General features: G+C 40.4%; 1 protein-coding gene across 3 annotated transcripts in view; it reads right to left on the reverse strand.

The window, feature by feature from the left end:
• Window positions 1-2,794: 2,794 nt before the first annotated feature.
• Window positions 2,795-22,091, reverse strand: part of TPGS2 (tubulin polyglutamylase complex subunit 2) — a 41,220-nt gene continuing 21,923 nt past the window's right edge. The window contains exons 3-7 of one of the 3 annotated variants that reach the window (XM_080920370.1): window positions 15,881-15,968; window positions 13,229-13,357; window positions 7,092-7,208; window positions 5,548-5,708; window positions 2,795-4,372 (exon numbers count right to left, since the gene is read on the reverse strand). In XM_080920370.1, the coding sequence (XP_080776496.1) occupies window positions 4,139-4,372; window positions 5,548-5,708; window positions 7,092-7,208; window positions 13,229-13,357; window positions 15,881-15,968 (729 nt within the window). In that variant the 3' untranslated portion in view covers window positions 2,795-4,138. The remainder of the gene's footprint in view (window positions 4,373-5,547; window positions 5,709-7,091; window positions 7,209-13,228; window positions 13,358-15,880; window positions 15,969-22,091) is intronic. The other 2 variants (XM_080920368.1, XM_080920369.1) reach the window with 2 other exon arrangements.

Raw genomic sequence — 22,091 nt, forward strand, 5'->3', positions numbered from 1 at the left:
GATCAGCGGCATTCATGGCTTCATGTGTAACCTATTTCATTACGATGATTTTATGACACCGTCCATGAGATGAACAAAGGATATCCAGACTCTAAAATAAGGCATTTATTGTCTTTTCAATTTTTAAAGTTAAACACTTTCACAACTTTACGCTATCATCTTATTGTCCTAAACTATAACCAACTTTGAATTAAATATATTAATGGTTCATGGGAGTTCATATGATTAGGAAGGCTTTCTGGGAGTAGCACAAAAAAAAGCACTGCTCAAAATGCAAGGGAGTTTGGGCTCCACTGAGCTCTGGGTAGAGGCCGACTAGAGCCTCAGGTTTAGAGGCACGAGGGACAGGGGGTCACACTATAAAAGAACGACAGGAAAAGTAACGAACTCCACACACTAACTCATTTAGCAGTCACGACTCCATAATGGAGGCTGTGTGTGTTTTCAAGAGAATGTGTGGCTGCTCTTCTCTATAGGCTCACATATTTGAACACTTGGTGTGTGGTTGGTGGTTCTGTCAGGGAGGCCATAGAATGTTAGGAAAAGTGGCCTTGCTGGGGGAAGCACATTCCTGGGGGTGGGCTTTGAGAGTTATAGTCCCTTCCTGCTTCTCTCTGCACCATGTTTGCAATTAAAGATGGTACCTTTCAGCTTCCCATCCTGGCTACCTGCTGCAATACCTCTTCTGCCATTATGGTGTCTCCCTTTGAAACTGTAAGCAACTCCCCCCCCCCCAAAAAAAAAAACAACAAAAAACAAACCAACCAACCAACAATAAACCCCCAAATCCTCTCTTCTATATGCTGCTTCTGGTTATGGTATTTTATTGTAGCAAAAGGAAGGCAACTAATACATCTGGGAAAACAGGATCTTGTTGGACTGACTGAAGCCAAAGAAGAATTTATCAACGTATTCCAAAGGTAAGAACACAGCCAAAATAGTTTGCTACCTACCTGTGGTCCATTCAGTTGTAATGAAGGGTCACAATTACATAGCAGAGACCCCGTGTGAATAACTACTGCAGCGAACAGAGAAGGGAACATGCATTATAATCACCAGGGCAACGGTTAAAGCCCAAGGCAAGAAGTATGGCTTAACAGCTAACAGGTTACAATGATTTAAAAGACAAAACTGGAGAAAAGGGGCATAGTTGGAAATTTAGTCATGAGACGGTGACCACTGAAACTGTGAAGGACACAGCAGATTAACTCTATTGTATTTATATCTGCAAACATTTAGTAGTCTCCATAATAACTGTTTATGAGAATACATCAACCAAAAAGTGGGAAAAAAAAGCTTATATGTGCTTTACTCAATCACAAAGAAACTTTGTAATTTTCACGAAATCAAAGTCAAACCACTCAGACCATAACAAGAAAATTTCAGACTCAGAATTACTAATAAATTGACTAAAAAAAAATCTAATGTTGGGGGTGGTGCTGTACATCTATAACTAAAACATTAGTGACAGTGTGTGTCAGAGTGAGCTGTAGGTCAGCCTAAGCTATATAGTGAGACCATGTCTTAAAAAACAAAACAAACAAAAAACCCGATAGCTGGGATTTTTCTTGGAAATTCTGATTTTGTAGATCAGAACTGGAATCCAGGCATCTTATTCCCACATGATACCAGTGACTTCAGTGCACATTTCTAAGTCTAGAGATCACAGCCTTAAGCATTAGGTTCCAGAGGCTATTGGGTGCATGGCCTGGCTACCTCCCTCCTACGTGGTACTTTGTGCATGGTACCAGCCAGCTACATCAGTACATCATGAGGTGTTCTGTTTATTCTTTTGTAACTCTACTAAGTACCCCTTCCAGACAGAAGTCTCTGTACAGCACACCAACATTTTAATGGCATTGTTAAACACAGCAATTCCATGGTGCTTTCCCCCAGTACCTCATTCTGTGATGTTAGGACTTTGCTAGAAGTGCCCATTCTCTCTTACAAGAGCCAGTTCCCCGGGTGAGTGGTCTAGACAGGCAATACAGGCCATCCCCTTTGACTCACTGCTCTGCTTAATTCTGACCTTGTAAGTATTCTCTCAGGGAAGTATGACGAGACAAATGAGTGCATGACCGGAGAGGATGCATGTGTGTCCAGAGCTCCTATAGTGCGTCTGTGCTATATAACTGGAATCAAACTCAGGTGTCCCAAAATACCAGTCACAGGATTCCCACTACATAGAGGTAATGTGACATCTCCTAACCTTCAAAAAGCAGCAGTCTGATGACAGCCTGGTGCTGCTAGAATTCTCTTGAACTGCTGTACATTTTCAAGTGCTCACGTACGATAAAATAAAAGGCTCAAGTTATCTCCAAATTTAGGGCTGATCTGACATAGTCACGTCATCATTAATTTTTAAAGCCACACGGAATATTATATGGTTGGTTTTGAAGCTGGAAGAAGAGTGCTGCTATTTAAACTTTTTTTACTTGAAGTAGCCAGACATGGTAGTACATGCTTGGATTCCAGCACTGGGAAAATGCAGGCAGAACTGCGAAGTCGAGGACAGCTTGGTTATTACAGACAGAATGCACTGCTAACACGAAGCTCTTTGTGTTCCCAAATGCACTGGAACACATCTCAATATCTGAACTATAAAGAAAATGTGGATGCAGCCAATCAGAGTGTGCCTTATTCCTTCACGACTGAGTCTCCTTAGAGTCCCCAAGGGTATGGGAAGTGTCAGGAGAAAGGCTGAAGACCCCACCACCTTTCTAAGTATCATAATGGTGAAGGACAACCAGAACACTTTTCAAATATTTTATTTCCTTCCATATGTGTGTGCATAGGTGCCTGTGGAGAGCACGTTGAGCCTCCTGGAGTTGGAGTCTCACATGGGTGCTGCAACATGAACTTGGTTCCTCTGCAGAAGTAGTCCATGCTCCTAACCACTGAGCCATCCTTCAAGCCCCCAAAACAAGAATTTAAAACCTTCACTAAACATTCATAGTGTTGGAGAAGGTAGAAAACAACAGGGACTTCTTGTTCCCATCCCATACTAGGAAAGGAAAGCCCAGACAACCACCATGATAAGAAAGTAAAGAGTAGGTTGGCCAATTGGAAAGGGAGGTGCAGTCTGTCTCTCCTCAGAACCCTTCATTCTACCTCTGGAATATCATTACAAATGACAGCCATCAAGAAGTTCTGCCCATTGCCATAAACGAACAGATACTCTTAACTGAAAATCAGAATAACATCTTTCTTTACAGAAATTCTGCTATACGCCTAATGTATGACACATGATAAACCTGTCGGATGGCTCAGTGTCTAATGCCATCAAACTTCCATGGGAAATCCCTTATGAATAAGACCCTTACTTATGGAGGCCTCTTGGGACCCCACACTGACCTAAGGAGGCTACTGCCGGGATTTAAGCAATTGGGAAAGAAAGTTCCTAACCGTGAATAAAAAGAACAGCTGGAAATTCTTAACAGACTGCCTTTATCTGCAAATGCTGCCCCTGGAATTAAGATAAAATATAGCAAGGGTCAATCTCTTTTAAAGATGATTTTGGCAGATGTAGAAACTAATCAGGGACATGGTATTTTATAGCAAATTAAAAAGAAATGGCTCAAGTAAGATGTGTGTTATAGGTTGGAAAGAACACAAGACTGTCTTAGTATGTTCTCAAAACATAAAGCCTATGAAGCTAAGGCATCACTGTTACTTGAACAGTCTGAAAGTGTTCACGTGCGATGCTGTCCAATATGGAACCTATCATCAGGTACATTCCTGATGTGTGGCTAATGCAACTGAAGGTACGAACTTTTTCATAACCGAGATGGTCACATAACCAGTCGTTATCAATGCTTCATTGAGTCAAACCGTGGGTTTATTTGGGAGGGTGATCTCTCTAATTATTGCTAAGAAGTTAAGGATTGGGTACAGACATAAGAAAGTTCTAAAAACATCTCAAAGTCTTCATTGGTTTTGGAGATGAGGTTTGAGGTTGGCACAACCTACAGAGTAAGGGACTAAGAATTCAGCGTGATCATCCCAACTTCTGGCTAAAGACAGTGAGAGCAAAGGCCTGAGGCTTCGGTCATTCAGGAGAATGCGACATCTGTTTGAGGGTGGGGCTGCCACAAGGTCATCCATGCCTGGATATTACTGATGTGAGGTGATGGAATGCTTATTTTCGGACAGGGTTTCCAGAGCCTGTGGAAAGCTTAGAGGTAGGAGGAGCTAAGGGCCCGGGCCCTTTCTGGCCACTGGCAGGCTGCACAGGCCCTTTCTTTTTTGGGATTAAAATCTTGTTCTTGCTCTTGAACACTTTGCTGGGGTCCAGCTTGTTCACAAAGGTGTCGGGCTCCTCGGTGAGCAGGCTTGTGTTGTAGGTGATGGGTTTGTACATACTGAACCACTGCTGTAAGGCACAAGAGGGAGAGTCACAGTTGGGAGGAGAAATGGGAGAGAGAAGGTGACACAGGATGGATATTACAAACTGACTATCACTAACCCACATTTCTTTTTTTCCAGTGTCAACTGTTAAAGTACATGTGATAATTTCCAAATTGAAAAAGCTATAAAATCTAAAACATTTCTGGTACATTCCAGTGATGTAATATTCAATTTATACACATTTTTATGAAAAACTACCTTGAAAATCTATGAGCACTTGAACAGTTTCAGTAGTTGAGAAACACCATCAACCCTTGGTCAAGCACATATGGTACTTTTTGAGGCCTCCAAAATAAATGTACTGTGAGAACTAAGAAGCCAAGTATACTTATTGGCACCAAGGACAATGTGCTTGCCATTGAAGCAGATGGTGCCCACCATGGGTATTCCAACAGTGGTCAGTGCAGAACTTTCCTATGGGAAGCCGTGTGCTGGAACTTTATACCTGCAGTTGCTCAGCCAGCTACTGGGGGAAAGGAGCTGCTGTATTTTGCCACAGTCTGATCAAAACCAGTTCACACCATATTACATGGAAGCTGTTCTTATTAAAAAAAAGTGAGAGCCATCTAGTAAAGATGCAGTAGAATTACATGCTGATAAACCAGACCAGTTCATTCCAGTTGAAAGTTCTAGCTGCCACTTGGTATTTTCAAGGCAGGTTGTATAGACCCGGCATCTCTGAAATGATGCCCAGATCTGCAACATATAGAAGAAAGGTCTATGGGTACTGACAGGGAAGGAACTCCACAGTGGAGCACTGAGTGAAAACATGCTCCCGGTGCCTTACATGGAATGAGTATCTCAAGGACATACACACTACACTGACAACTCTGCCTGCCAATGGGGATGCATACATGGAGCAGAGGAAAATCAGAGACTTGTACATCTCTGAAAATGACTGACTAGGCCCCCAAGTCCACAGTAACATTTTAATTAAAAATAACACTCCAGTTGATCTTGATTACTTAATTAGATCTGAATCATGTGAGGCTATCAGCCAACACTGGAGTTACTAGTCCTGTTTATTAAAAATATTGTTTCCACTCCTTGATCTAATTAGGCAGATGGGGAATTTGGAGGGTAACCATTTCCACAGAATACTCTTGGCACACATCAGATTGAGATGTGTTCTCTCCTTACCTTGGCCTGTGGGCTAATGCCATAGTTGGTAAAGGCATACTGCCACTGGGGCAGGCCCAGGTGGGTGATGAGCAGGCGGTAATAAGCAGTAAAGGTATCTGTGAGAAAATGCCAGTATAATGCTCTGTCCAGGAACCATATCTCAGTGTCATGAGCTAATCCTAAAACACAAGAAGTTAGAGACAGCTTAAAGAAAATGTCAATATACATTGATAATTAGAGAAAATTCACAGTAGAAAGGGTTTAAAACATACTTCCTTCTTTTCCTCTTTTAGGCTTCTAGCCCTGCTCTCTTATGGCTGCTTTTACCTGTTTATTTGTTACTCGTAGATTTCTGATTGATCTATCTGCTTGCTTGTGGACTGAATACTGTTTTCTTTTTTGATGGAAAGAAACCTTGAATGGATCAGTCTTTTAAAAAAAGTCTATACCAGTGCTTCTCAACCTTCCTAATGCCACCACCCTTTATGACAGTTCCTCATATTGTGGTGCCTCCAGCCATAAAGTTATTTTTGTTGCTACTTTATAACTGTAATTTTGCTACTATAATATAATATAAATATTTGTGTTTTCTGATGGTCTTAGGTGAATACCAAAGGGGTCAGAACTCACCCTACAATCCTGCTTGTAACCCAGGCACCATTATACCAGGTCCTATCTTACAGCTGCTTATAAATGACCTATAGCCTATTCTGGCTCATCAGCTTGCTAGGTAGCTCTAACATTTCCTTCATTTCCCAAAACTACCAGCACATTTTCATTTGTATCCTACAATTCTATTAAATAACCCTAAACAACTTTTTAGTCTTCTACAACATGTCCAGACTTTTTGCTTGGCTTTCCCAGCTCTGCCTGAGAGAAAGTGGCTGACACTCAGACTCCATTTCATCCCGTAGGCAAATCTCTTAAGGTCATTAAAGCGAATCTGTCATTACCACCAATCAGTTGAACTGTCTCAGGAAATGGCTTTTAAGCCCTTTGTCTGTCTGCTTGGCTGCCTCTTTTACCCCCTCCTCATGTGTAATTCCAATCATGGTTTATAAGAAAGCTCTAAGTCTAAGCTAGAACCCGGGAATGATCTCTTCTCTTCAGAGATAAGAAGTTCCTAGGCTATTACAGAGCAGGTGGTAGTTTGTTTACGTGGGTACAGCATCTCAGTAACTATCAATTAGCCCTGCTTCTCTTGTGAAGCCTCACTTCACATGTAGAATCTTGAAGTCTAGCAATTCAGGTTTCTATTGCTCTTAACAGGCCTATATACAAAAGTATAAAAGTTAATATTTCCTGAATGCTTATTTAATATACAACCCTATGAACAGAATGTCTGGTTCTTTTAAGCTTTTCTCATCTATCTGTCCCACTGACTGGGTCACAGTGACTCATACAAGGAGATGGAATGTAGAAAGTAGCCTAGTTGGAGATGCTCAGAGAGGACCAAAGGGGTTGATCTAAGCACAAAGACAGTTGGAAGTATCTCAGACAGCTTTTTGTTCAGGGAAGAGCACATCTATACTGTAGGATCATGCTTTGGAAATGATATTTACCAGGTTTTCCATTTTTGTAGACAAGGCAAACTTTCCCATTCCCATTGCATGAGTCCAGCTCAAATATTGCACTTCGACAGTCAAAGTGAGGCTTCTCTAGCTGGTGGTCTTCACTGCCTGTAAACCCAGAAAGCAACAGTAATGCTCAAATTCAATTCGGACACAACACTATACATGTAACTTTACAAAGATGAAAAAACGGTGAGGAATTAAATGCTCTGGGTTTCAGTGATGGATCAGGTGGTCTTATCACCAATAGAAACTGACAATCTGGTGAAAGATGGCAAGAAAAGATCACTGAACTCCCTGAGAATGGAGCCATATAAAGGCAGAGCAATATGAATGTTAAGATGCTGATGGGAGTGTCTTCCTTTCCCTAGGTTGCTGTATGAGAACATCATGTACACCTTATTCTTAATTTCCACACAGCCATTTCATGTGAGAAGCCCTAGGCATGTATAACTGATTCATTCTTTCTAGGGGTTGCTTCATGGGCTATGGGAGTGGATGAATCATAATTTGTTCCATCCCCATTGGTATATATTCACCTTATCATCCTCTGATAATACCAAAACGTGTGCCAGTTCTAAACTTGTTCTAATTAATCCATTTCCCCTATTAAAACTATTTTAGTGCTTGGCAATCTTTGATTGTATGAGAGAAGTTGTTAACCCTGTACTCCTAAATGTCTTCTATTTCTATAAATATTCTTGAGCTTTGTTCTTAGACAGTCAAATGACTTGGACACAAATACTTTGGGCTTACTTTTCAGGATTTCTTAGGCAGACGTTGGGTCTGATGGTATGCGGGGCAAGTGGACTGTACCACTAGAGAGAACTGGTAAGGTTGAGGCAGGTTCAAAACCCCTGGGAACTGAGAACGGCAGGTGTGGAGCCAGCTCCTGGCCAGGGTCTACCTGTCCTGGAACACATATTCATGACACCCCACTGAGAAGACCATGACAGCCAGTCACACAGTATAAAAACCCAGAGTCCTACATGCTAACTAAGTATCTAGATAGGCCCTGAGTGTCTGAATGCTCTTCCAAGTCTGTATTACCGGTTTTCAGCTCCTCCCCAAAGCTCCCCCTTGGCTTTTATCCCTTCAGTACAAGCGCACCATTTTCAAGTCTCTACTTGAACACCCGGGGAGGAACTTTTGATCTTTTCATGTTGGTTCTTGTTCATAAGGTTGAGTTCTTAAGGTGTCTACATATTTTTTCTTAGTAATATTTACTTTCTTAAAAAAAAACAATCCATGGCTTTGGGTAATGCTACCTTTGAAAAATATCTGTAAAAGCCTTTTTTGGCTATAATTCATCAACCATACCACTTAAGTTAAATATGCAATTCTTAGCATAGTTTACAAAGTTATGCTATCATTACCATAAACAATTTTACAACATTATTTCTGGAGTGAATTTTTGTTTGTATTTGCCCAAGATAGTGAGATTAAAACTCTAGGCTCAACTCTCCCCTTCCTTCCTCATCGCTGTGTCTCAGCCCTCAAACCAGGTGGAACTCCCCTAGTTCATGCTCCTGGGAAATGCCTCAGACTATCTCCTCTGTCCTCCCATTCTCCAAGCCTTCCCCCATGAGCACACTGAGCAGGTCAGTATAAGAGGCAACACATATTCTGAAAATCCAGAGAGGAAACTGAAACCAAGAAACAAAGCTCCCACCTAACTAAGACAATCCCAGAAGTCAGCACCTAGACATATAATCACCTCAAAACCAGATGCCTAGGTGCCAGCATAAAAACACAATAACATCCAGGGAAGTATGTCACCACCACAACCTAGCTATCCTGCCACAGCACATCCAACATAGCTGATTACAAAAAAAAAAAAAAAAAAAAAGACCTTAAAAGCAACTATATGAAGGTGATAGAGGTCTTTAAAGAGGAAATGAATAAATCCCTTAAAGCAAGCCAAGAAAAAAACAATTGAAGGAAACAAATAAAACCATTCCAGACCTGAAAATAGAATAGAAACAATAAAGACATAAACTGAGGAAATCCTGGAAATGAAAGATTTAGGGATGCAAACAGAAATCACAGGATTTCACAAAGTTAAGCCACCATTTTTACCATAGATTCACCAATGCAAGAGAACGCAAGAGAGAATCTTGGCACTGAGGATATGACAGAAGAAACGGATAGATATACTGTTCAGACAGAAATTTAAATGCAAGGAATTCCTAATACAGAAACATTCAGGAAATTTGGGAAACTATGAAGAAAGCCAAACCTATTCCTATCATAGAATAAAGGAAGGAGAAGAATACCATCTCAAAGGCCCAGAAACTATTTCAACAAAATCACAGGAGAAAAATTTTCTAACCTAAAGGAGATGATTATACATTATGTATATGAAGCATACAAAACACTAAATAAATTGGACCAGAAAGAAAAGTCCCCTCATCACATAATTAAAACAAAAAATATTAAAAGCTTCAAAGGAAAAAGATCAAGTAACATACAAAGGCAGATCTATTCGCATTCCCATTGAGAAGTCAGATGTAACTCTAAAAGGGCTTGGATAGATGTGCTGCAGACTCTAAGAGACCACAAATGCCAGCTCAGATTACTATACCCAACAAAATGTTCAAACACCATAAATGGAGAAAACAAGATAGTCTATGATAAATTTAAACATAAGTCCAGTTCTACAGAAGGTGTGTGTGTGGGAAAATCCCGCTAAAGTTATGATTTTCTTTGTTTTCATGTGTATATAGTTAATTCTGCAGCAAAACCAAAGGGGAAAGTATACACACACACCACCACCACCAACAAAATAACAGGAATTAACAACCACTGTTCATTGATATCCAGTATGAATGGCTTAAAACCCCACTAAAAAGACACGTACTAACAATGTGGATACAAAAACAGGACCCAACCTTAGTCTGCATACAAGAAAAACACTTCAACATCAATGACAAACATTGAATCATGGTAAAGGGTAAAAAAAAGATATTCCAAGCAAATGAATGTAACAAGCAAGGTGGTGTAGCTATTTTAATATTTACCAAAATAAACTTCACACCAAAATTAAGCAAAAGAGATGGGGAAGGACACTATATATTCAAAGGAAAGTCCACCAAGATGACATTTTAATTCTTAGCATCTATGTCCCAAACACAAGGGTACCCACCTCTGTGTAAAAACAAATAAATCGATACAGTTCAAATCACACATTGACCCTCATGAGCTAATAGTGGAGAGACTTCAATACCCAACTCTCACCTATAGGTAAGTCATGCAGATGACAAATAAATATAAACCAAATCTATCTAACAGATATGTAGAGAACATTTCTCCCAAACACAAAAGAATATGCTGTATTCTCAGCATCTCGTGGAACTCTCCTTCAAAGCTGACCACATATTTAGACACATGACAAGTCTCAATAGATATAAGAAAACTGAAATAGCAACATCCCCCTGTACCCTATCAGACAACCATGAACTAAAGCTGGGTACCAGCAAAAATAGAGAAAACAAGACCAAAGCTTACAAATGCATGGAAACTGAGCAACAACTACTGCATGAAAAACAGGTCAAGACAGAAATACAGCAATTAAAGATGTTCTAGAATTGAATGTAATGTATCTACAACATACCCAAACTGATGGGACACAATGAAAGCAGCACTAAGAGGAAAAAAATTGAAGAGATGTAACTTGAAACCTAACAACAGACTTGACAGCTCCAGAACAAAAAGAAGTATGCACACCCTAGTAGATGGCAGGGAATTATCAACTGAGGACTGAAGTCAACAGAAACAAAAGAGAATATAAAGCATCAATAAAACAAAGAGTTCTTTGGGAAAATCAACAAGATAAACAAACCCTTACCCTAGCTCACTAAAAGAGAGAAAATATCCAAATAAATAAAATCAGAAAGTGAAAAGAAGAACAGAACAACAGACACTAGGAAATCCAGAGAACCATAAAGGCATACTTTAAAAATCTCCACCAAATTGAAAAATCTAAAATAAATGGATAATTTTCCCAACAGATACCACTTAAATCAAGATTAGAGAAATAGTTTAAATAGACCTATAACCACTAAAAAACAGTCATTTGTCTCCCAAACGAAAAAGCCTAGGACCAGATGGTTTTAGTGCAGATTTCTACCAGACTTTCAAAGAAGAGTTAATGCCAACACTCCTTAAATTATTTCACAAAATAGAACAGAAGAAACAATGTCCAGTTCATTTTACAAGGCCACAGTTACCCTAAACCCAAACCACATAAAGACCCAATAAATAAAATTACAGACCAATTTCCATGCAAAAATACTCAAGAAAATACTTGGAAACAGAATCCAAGAACACACACACACACACACACACACACACACACAAAAACACATCCACCATAATAAAGTAGGCTTCATCCTAGAGATAGAGGGATGGTCCAACATATGAAAATCATAAATGTAATCTGCCATATAAACATACTGAAATAAAAACCAAACCAAAACACATGATCATCTCATTAGAGGCTGAAAAAGTCTTTGACAAAAGGCAATACAATACCCCTTCATTGTCCTGGAGAGCCTAGAGATACAAGGGATATAATTAAATATAATAAAGGCAGTTTACGGCAAACCCATAGCCAGTATCAAATTAAATAGAGACCCAAAACAATTCCACTAAAGTCAGAAATAAGACAAGGCTGTCCACTCTCTTGAAGTTCTGGCTAGAGCAATAAGCCAACTGAAGGAGATCAGGGGGATACAAATTAGAAAGGAGGAAGTCAAACTACTGGTATTTGCAGATGATATAATAATATCTACAAGTAACCCTGAAAATTCCACTGAAGTCCTACAGATGATAAACACTTTCAGCAAAGTGCCAGATACAAAATTAACTTAAGAAATTAGCAGCTCTCCTATATGTAAAAGACAAATAGGGTGAGGAAGAAATCAGGGAAACAATACCCTTCATAATAGCCTCAAATGATATAAAATATCTTGGAGGTAACTATAACCAAACAAGAGAAAGACTTATATGATAAAAACTAAGTCTTTGAAGAAAGAAATTAAAGAAGATATCAGAAGATGGAAAGATCTATTCTTATGGATTGGTAGAATTAACATAATAAAAATGACCATCCAACCAAAAGCAATCTACAAATCCAGAACCACCAAAATTCCAACACAATTCCTTACAGATCTTGAAAGGACAATTCTTAACCTTATAAGGAAAACCAAGCCAAGCCATACCAAACCAAACCAAAAAACCCAGGATAGGTAAAATGGTCCTGAACAATAAAAGAACTGCTTGAAGTATCACCATCTCTGATTTCCAGCTGTACGATAGAGCAATAGTTACTAAAAACTGCATGGTACTGGCACAAAGAGAGACATGTTTATCAATGGAATAGAACTGTAGACCCAGAAATGAATTCACACACCTATAAACACCATTTTTGTTTTGTTTTTGATTAAACAACAACAACAACAACAACAACAACAAAACTCCACAAAAACAAAAACCCAGAAAGCATCTTCAACAAATTGAGCTGGTCAAACAGGAAGTCTGCATGTAGAAGATTGCAAATAGAGCCATATTAATCACCCTGCACAAAACTCAGGTCCAAGTTGATCAAAGACCTCAGCATAAAACCAGACCACACTGAACCTGATAGAAGGGAAAGTGGGGAAATGCTTGGAACAAACTGACACAGAAGACACCTTCCTGATCAGAACGCCAATAGCACAAGCACTAAGATCAACAATTAATAAATGGGACTTCATGAAACTGAAAAGTTTCTGTAAGGCAAAAGACATAATCAATCACACAAAGCCAGCCTATGAAATGGGAAAAGATTTTTACCAACTCTACATCTGACAGAGGTCGAAATATACAAAATATAAAGGACTCATAAAATTAGATATCAAAAAATCAGATAATACAATTAAAAATGTGATACAGACATGACCCTGGAATTTCCTTCATAAAATTTTCCTGTTTTCTTTTGCTTCTATCTCACTTCCAGAAGCCAAGGATGAGAAGGGTTAGTTTAATGGAGCGTAGGGCTAACTCTACAGCATGTTCCAATCGTTTTCAGTGTTATAAAACGAGACTAGATGGCTAGTTTCTAACCCACCCCAAGGTTTACCAGGTACCTTCTTGAGGATCATCCTCTAGGTCAGCCAGAGTTGGTGCATTAGGAAGTGAATACACGGAAGACTGGATGAGCTGAGTCAGTTTTGAAATGCCGTTAATCACCATGCTCCCCAGTGGAATAATGTGGTCTATAGGACAAAAGCAATGGCACAGGAATAGCTTAGGCAATGGTGACCATGAGTGGTTCTGCTTGAATAACCCAATAAGCCCAGCAAGAATGGCTTCATGGCTGAGGAGCCTGACAGAAGGTGCACAGAAGAAGGACATTCACTAAATACTACAAACCACTAGCCTTTCATGTAAACAGAAAAACTGGGTGCCAAAGATAATAGAACAGTTCCAGCCATGTTTATTATGGTGTAATTGAAGAAAAGAGATATTCGAAAGGCTAGAAAACCCAGAGTTAGTAACTGTATGACAAGTAAATAACTTAAAACATATTATCACCCCTTCCCCTTCTATTAGCCAGAACTTCAGTTTTTAAGGAAATGATGGTTTTGCTTACGTAATAGATTCTTTCTCTTTTTATTATAAGCTTTCATGATGGAAAATCTCTCCCCCTCTGTTAGTCATTTTCCCTTCTTGATTGAAAGAACTTCTTGAAAGATGGGTCTGGTCTTGTGAATAAGGTCTAACTAAGGAGCAACACACCCATGTTGCCTTATATTACATAGAATACTATAGATTCTTTTATATTTTCTACTTAAAAAAGACTACTACTGATATAGGATGCCGGGTCAAGGGTGACACACAAAGACTTAGAAATCTAAAAGGCTAGAATGAGTGAAGGCATTTAGATCACTAAAGTAAATATCAAAGGCTAACTCTGCTCCCTTTAAAAACATTACTCTTTAGTTAATGCATATGTGTGTGTATGAGTGTCTGCCATTGTGTGTGTGCACTCTTAGAGGCTACAAGAGTACCTGGATCCCCTGGATTTGGATTTACAGGTGATTATGAGCTACATAGGTGCTGGAGAACCAAATTCAGGTCCTCTGGAAGAGCAGTAAATGCAGTAAAAGAGTAACAGCCATCTCTTTAACCCCATTTCCCTTTCTGTCACTGCATTAAGCCATTAGTAACAGGGCTAAAAAGACCAGAATGATCAAGTTAAGTAACAGAACATATTACAGCTATGAACAAGGTTTTTAGGTTACTCAATTGAATGATTTTGGTGAAAGCTAATATCAGATATTCATCAATAAACTATAAAAAGTGCCTTTGTCTAACTCATCCATTGGCGACCTCATTCTCAGTCCAATGGTTGGCTGCAAGAATCTGCCTTGGTATTTGTCAGGCTCTGGGAGAGCCTCTCAGGAGACAGCTATATCAGGCTCCTGTCAGCATGCATTTCTTGGCATCTGCAATAGTATTTGGGTTTGGTGTCTGTATGTAAGATGAATCCCCAGGTGAGGCAGTCTCTGGATGGCCTTTCCTTCAGTCTCTGTTCCACACTTTGCCTCTGTAGAGAAAGGACTGAAGGATCTGAAGGGTTAGCAACCCCATTGGAAGAACAACAATATCAACCAACCAGACCCCCCCCCCCAGAGTTCCCAGAAACTAAACCACCAACCAAAGAGTGTACATGGATCAACCCACAGCTCCAGCCACATATGTAGCGGAGGATCAATGGGAGGACAGGCCCTTGGTCCTGAGAAGGCTTGATGCCCCAGTGTAAGAAAATGCCAGGGTGGGAAGGTGAGAGGAAGAAGGTGGGTGGAGGGGGGAGTATCATCATAGAAGCAGGGGGATGGAAGAATGGTATAGGGGGTTTCCAGAGGGGAAACTGAAAAGGGGAATAACATTTGGAATGTAAATAAAGAAAACATTCAATAAAAGAAAAGAAAAATAAATAAAAACACAAACAAACCAACTGAACAAAAATAGTGCCTCTGACTAGGTACAGGAAACTAACAGGAAGTTCTGGAAATCAGCAAAAAAGGTAACTCAGATGTGCTAGCAGGGAGGCAGAACCATGAAAGGGAGAAGTTTGTTGTGTGGCCTTTCTGTGCAACAGAAATCATTCCTCCTTCATAACAGCAGTGGGGAACTATAGATGTTTATTCAGGCCCAAGAGTATGTTGGGATTTGGCTGGAGCTGAAAGTGATAAAGAACTCATGAGGTCAGGCCTGGTAGGTCTGTGTGAGAACATGCTGGACCCCAGAGGCTAGTTCAGGACTTCATAGCATGTGAACTTTTTAAAGAGATTTCATATCTGTGTGAAAAACTCATGTAATGTAACAAACTGAGCTTCTGCATCTGCAGTGCAAATGTTTACTCATTGACACATAACTTAGAGTTGCTCAACTTTTTCAAGAAAGCTAAGAGGCAGTGTTGCAGCCCTAAGGAGGAGTTTTCAGATGCTTTATGTTTGAGTTGGTTGGGTTCTCTATGTGGTGACTAATGATTTCCTCTAACCGGAAGTGTCTAAATTGGGCTTCTAGATCAGGACAAGCCAGAGTCAAACAGGATAGGAGTGGGTAAAGCACTGATAGCATCAATGGGCTTTGTGGGAACAGGCTGGTAATCAAAGCTTCTGGATTTGACAATTGAGAATCAAACAGTATAAAAGAAAAGATAATTACAATGCTAAGGAACATCAACGTTGCCAACCCGAAAATGTTCTCCAACATCAAGGAGGCTGCCTTACCGTCTAGCTTCACGCTCCAGGTCATGTGGAAACCATTTGTCATCAAGTAGAAGTTTCTTACATCCTCAGGCATCACACAATTGTTTTTCTAGAAACACAAATTACTTAGCGTTAGGTCACAGCTTAGAGAGAATGAAGGCTGTATCTCAGAGCTCTGCATATAATGTTAGTCATCTTCTAGATCCTCCAATTAGGAAGATTGATAATTACCTACAAAATTACTAGAGAAGTACTGGGCCTAACAGCTGCTAGTTTATTTTGTGTTCCTGTGTGTGTGTGTGTGTGTGTGTGTGTGTGTGTGTGTGTGCGTGCGTGCGCAGATAAAGCCTAGTTGGAGCAGAAGACTCTAGCATTTTGGAGATGCCAGTACCATGGGATGACCACCAAGAACAGCAGTAACAATGAAGTGATACCAGCTGAGCCTAGAAGACAATTTGTGGGCTACAGAAAGCAGAGCTATTGAAGTGATCCAAGCCATTGATTGGGTGTGTTGGGATTCTGTAAACCCCACCCCTCAGTGGCCAGGTATGCTCCGCCCCAGTGACCTGACACTATAAAGGAGCTGCTTGACCCCTCCTCTCTCTTGCCCTCTCTTGCTCTTGCAGCCTTGCTCTCCCACTCCTACCCCTCCTCTTCCCTTCCCTTCCCCCCTCTCTCCCACGTGCTCATGGCCTGCCTCTACTCCTCTACTTCTCTCTCTCTCTCTCTGCCTCTGCCTCTACTACCCTCTTAACTCTCCCATGACCTGAATAAACTCTATTCCGTACTATACTGTTATGTGGCTGGTCCCTCAGGGAAGGGATTCCCAACATGGGTCCCCCAGAGGCATCTTCCTTGCCCTCAGGCCTCGCCGCACCTCCATGAGCCATATGCCCCCCAATCTCTTCATCCTTCCCCTAACATTGGTGCCGTGACTCGGATCGTCATCCTTTCACAACATTGGTGCTCTGTGACTCTTCCTTTCAGTGACTTTTCCTTACAGGGTGGAGTCCAGAAGATCATGAGTGGATCCCAGACATTGGATGGTTAGAGTCTGGTTTTATTTTGATTTGATTGTGACTGCGATTTTTCCCTCTTAAAATAAGAAAATATTTTTTGGAACCTGTTGCAGTAAATATTAAACAATAAAATAAATGCTTATCTCTTTATCAGCCTTGTGGTCTCACTCTGCAGGCCCGCTTCTAGTACGGAGTCACCCCCATGATCTCACTGTCTGCACAGCTCCCTTTCCTTTGCAGTTTATACCACCTGTTTACTGACTTCACTCTGGGGTGTTTCTTTATCCCAAATCCCAACACAAACACAACTGTAAGGCCCCATAGCTTTTCATACAGGTATATATATTTAATTCTTAACCTGCAATCCTTCTGCACAACAAGATTTCATCATATAGACAAAGATACAAGCTGCCCTTCTATATGAGATACTAGACCTATAAAATCCTTAAATGTTCATAGCTATTTAACACCAATTAAGCCCACCTGGATCCAGTTCATCCTTCTGGATCTCCATCTTGGAGTTTCCTCTCTGTCCTCTGTCTTCTCCTCTCTGACCCTCTCTCTCTACCTCCCTTACCCTGCCCAGTCACTGGCTCTCCTTTATTTTACTAATTAAAATAGGAAGGTTCAGATGAAGTCACCACAAGAGTATGGGACTACACTGCCCTTCTTGGGGAAGTGAAATTAACATTAAAATACAAACAGCTTCAGGACAATCTACAGGAACCCACAGTTAAGAGACTTAGAACTTTAAAAGACTTTGGATTTTAAAGAGACTAAAACTTTCATGTGTTTGAATTTGTAAAGACTTTGGGACTTTTAAAGTTATTTATGTTTTCTCCTCTTTTATCTATCATCCATCCATCTATCTATCTATCTATCTATCTATCTATCTATCTATCTATCTATCTATCTATCTATCTATCTATCTATTCACTTTACAGCTTGATTGTAGTCCCCCTTCCCAGTCCCACCCTTAAACCCTCCCATCTCTGCTTCCTCTTTTCCTCAGAGAAGAGAAGGCCCTCTCATGGGTAGCCACTGAGGCACATCAAGCCACAGCAGGACTAAGGGCATCCTTTTTCACTGAGGCCAGAGAAGGCTGCCTAGATATGGAAAAGGGATCCAAAGCAGGCGACAGAGTCAGTGACAGCCCCTGCTCTAATTGTTAGGAGACCCACATGAAGAACAAGCTGCATATCTGCTACATCTGTGTAGGGGCCTAGATCAGCCCATGCTTAATTCTTCCTTTCACTCTTCACAAGACTTCCAGGGTTCTGCCTGTTGTTTGGCTGTAGGTCTCTGCATCTGTTTCCATCAGCTGCTGGATGAAGCCTCTCAGAACACAGTTCTTGGGAATGAATAAGAAAGCAAGGGCTGTGGCTTAATAGTGATGTGCTTGTAAGCCAAGTTGACAAGAAAACAGACTTATCAAGCCATGGGAAGCCAGCCATTAATTAAATAGCACCCCTCCTACCTCTAGGTTGCAGCCTTGGTTTATTTCCTGTCCTGACTTTTTCCAATGATAGACCAAATTACACCCTCTCTAGTTCCTTCATTGGGGTCCCTGTGTTTAGTCAGATGGCAGCTGCAAGCATCCTCCTCTGTATCAGTCAGTATGGCTCTGGCATAGCCTCTGAGGAGGCATCCATATCAGATTAGTATTGCTGTTCAGCAGGAGCCTGAATGGGGAGAGCATTTGTGCGGTGCTCTTTCTCTGAGTATTGCAGATACAGTTGAATTGGGTAGGTAGCCAGGAGCTACTCAGAGTTAACTTAGAGACTACCACTGCCACCATTTCTTTTAGAGGTGTGAGTAGGTTTTTCCATGAGCCCCTGATGGAATAGATGTGTTCTTAGTTCCCTCCAAGAATGCCACTGTTTTTCCCTTTGCTCTTCAGCATTTCACTCACCCTCAAACACCTAGTGAAACAGCTGTTGTTGATGTTCTGTCTGTCTGAGTCTCCAGGTAGATAGATGGTAGTTTGCCAGGTACCACTGGTGACTGCTCCACTGACACCTGTCACCTCGAGCCCAAGGCAGCAAGAAAAGCTGCTTCTGTATCTGTCACTTTTGACCAGGAAAGTAAATGACTGCTCAAAAATTTCTTTGGACTTGTGTTTGCATCTTAATGTGAAGCCCTGATTGTAGCAGTCTTAAAAAGCAAATATTTAATAGGATACAGTGCCCTTTCAGATAAATGAGGGTTCTGTCAAGGAGGAAGATAGGTAGGTTTACATTAGCCTCTGTCTTGGCTCATTTATCCCTTTCTAGTACCCAACCTGTATTAGTGCCATAATAGACACTTTTAAATGATGGATGAATGTATGAATTAGACAAAAGTATATATGCCATCCTAAGCTGGGTATAGTTGCTCTGAAGCCAGTTTCCTGCCTTTGCAAAGAACTCCCTGCCTTTTCTCCTGCTTCTGAGTCTTGACTGGGTAAGCCTAAGGACATTGTTGACCTGCAGGTTATCTTAGCTGAGATCTATCAGAGCCTCTGTAAGGCATGCACTATGCACTGACCCCCCCAGATAAGGCAAATTTTATATATTTTTTAATTGTGTTTTTTTTGAGGGAGGACAGATTATGCTACCTGTCTTTTGAATCTTGAGCAACCCAAACTCTCATACCATACCTAGCAAAACATTCCAGTAAACTAGTTCCTCTGCCTTTTCTTAGGAAGTGCTTTGAAAATGCTTTGGAGAATTGTCCTAGTGATCTCATACCATCACTCCATGGCCCAGGGCCCCCCCCCCCCCAACTAGAGAATGTCTTCCTAGTTGTAATACATTCACATGCCTTCTTGGTGGGCTTCATGAGCAACTCTTCATTTGGCTGTGGTTACAGTAGAAACTTAAACTGTCAGCTTAGCAAGGCCAAGCACCTGTTTCGCATTTAATATTCCCTTTTGTACCATTGTATTTGCTGTTTTACCTCCTTCCCAGATAAAGTACTCCAGCAGAAGAGGGGACAGTAGCATATATACTGTGTAGAAGTAGATGGTTGAGCCAGAGATACTGGGTCCCAGCAATATTGTGGGACCTTTCCTACCATAAGTACTGTGAAGTAACTAGGCAGCTGCCCTAGCAGCTTTGGAGACTTGATTGTTGACTCTTAGCTCCCAAATAGCTTGCAGCCACCCTGAGTGACTCAACCTTTGCCTTTTGTTTTGACAAAGAAAAACAAAACGAAAATACCCACCTGACAAAGTGACACAAAAAGTATTAAACAAAACAATGCCTTCTAGAAATCAAAGTTTTAGGAATAGATCCTGAAAAAAGCAGTTTGCTACTTAAGTCAATTGCACACTTTTAAAAGAAAATTTATAAAATACAAAAAGATATGAATTAACAAAGAAATGACAGTTATAAGCAGAAAAAGAGGAATCCTGAAGTCAGAGAGCTAAGTAATCCACTAAGAATCTCAGCAGCAGAATAGATTAGGCAGGAGGAAGATTTCCAAGCCTGACTACAGATTTCTAAAACAATCCCAAGTAAGATTAAGAAATGGAAAAAAGCCTTTAAAATTGATAAGCCACTATCAAGAGTACAAACTATTAAATAATGGGTATTCAGAAGAAGGGAGAAACATAAAAAATATGTAAGGAAATAATTACTGAAAATAATTGGCAATTGGAAAAAATGCCAAATCTTGTCTAGAAGTTCAAAGTCTTGCACAGCTACTGATAACCCAGTCTAGGAAGTTCAAAGGCAGTGGCTCTCACCTTCCAAATGCTGCGCCCCTTTAGTACAGTTTCTCATGTTGCAGTGAGTTGTGCCCAACCATAAAATTATTTTTTTTCTAGATAAAACATTTTTATTTAAAAACAGTGAAAAATGGGAGCATATTTACAGGAGAAAAACACTTTTCTTCCAATGCACCTCACAGTGCAGTTTTTCAAGAGAATGGCGATTGTTTTCCAGGAAAGTACAGAGTATAAATTTTATTGTAGCACTTTACAAGGTCATTGTGCCAAGAGTTAGGTGTGGATTACATTTAGGGCTGGCATAGAGGGTATTTTTGTAGGTTTCAGGTAGAAAAGCAAACTGTAAAAGGATAAAAATGGAAATTTGGTTCAGATTGCCATCATTAATCTTGATCGAGACTTTTAAACTGTCTGATATCATACAGTTTATTTTCAACAAATTTAAAACCAGTATAATTGGAGATTTTTTTTCCTTGTGTAATACAAATCTCTGGTGCACAAAAAAGGATGATTACACTGAAATTTAACTCAGGCTACATGACTTTTCTTCCAACAAGATGTGTTCTAAAGATAGGCTACCTGTACCAGCTTAAGGGCCTAAAGAAAAATCTGCCTGGTCTTAGTTATACAAACAGAAATAATTTGGACTATTAGCCAGTTCTACTCTTGTTTGTGGGAGCTTGAGGGAGCCTCTCAATATACAGATAATATATTTATTATCAAAATTATTTTCATTGCTACTGTTGGACCCTCTTTCGGGGACCCCCACTCGAGTCTCAGGACATGGGGTTACCCAATGAAACATGAGAGACCTTCTTCTTGCAAAAGCATGAGGCAGTTTAATGACTCACGCAGGAGTATCTGGAAAGCTGGGGGTTTTTATAGAGGGAGGGTCAAGGGGGGGGCTAGGAAGAGAAGCTCGCCCAATATTCACTGCAGTCAGGGAGTCAGGAGCCCAGGCTCCACACAATGACCTTTTTGCTCCATTCCCCCTTGGTGGGAGCATGGGCTCTTCTCCAGGACCTGGCATTTACACAAGAATTAATTACACTCCAGGGTCCCAGGCACTGTAGTGTTTATATAAGATAAGTTACAGTTTCGCTAATGACTGTGAATTCCAGAGCTCTGCAATCAGTGGTGTCCAGGTGTCCTGAGGAGGCAGTTAAGCAGTTAAACCATAAATTTCCTAGCTAACAACTGACAAGATACTCCTCTCTGTCTTTTCACTCTATCTCTTTGTATAAGAGATAGCCTAGACGAATCATATTCAGACAATAGGAACCATTATTTCTCCAAAAAGAGCGGATTCAGCATTGCAGAGACTGCCAGATAGTGGAAGGTCTTAATTATTAAAGACTAAAATATACTAACCAGCAATAGGATTATGAGGCCTTGAATTTAATTCCCTTTCACTACTACATATCTGTAATTTTGCTACTGGTAGGAATTGTAATATAAATGTTTTTGGAGATAGAGGCTTGTCAAAAGGGTCATGGCCCACAGT

The sequence above is a fragment of the Micromys minutus genome, assembly GCF_963924665.1.
Source record: "Micromys minutus genome assembly, chromosome: 8".
Lineage (NCBI taxonomy): Eukaryota > Metazoa > Chordata > Mammalia > Rodentia > Muridae > Micromys > Micromys minutus.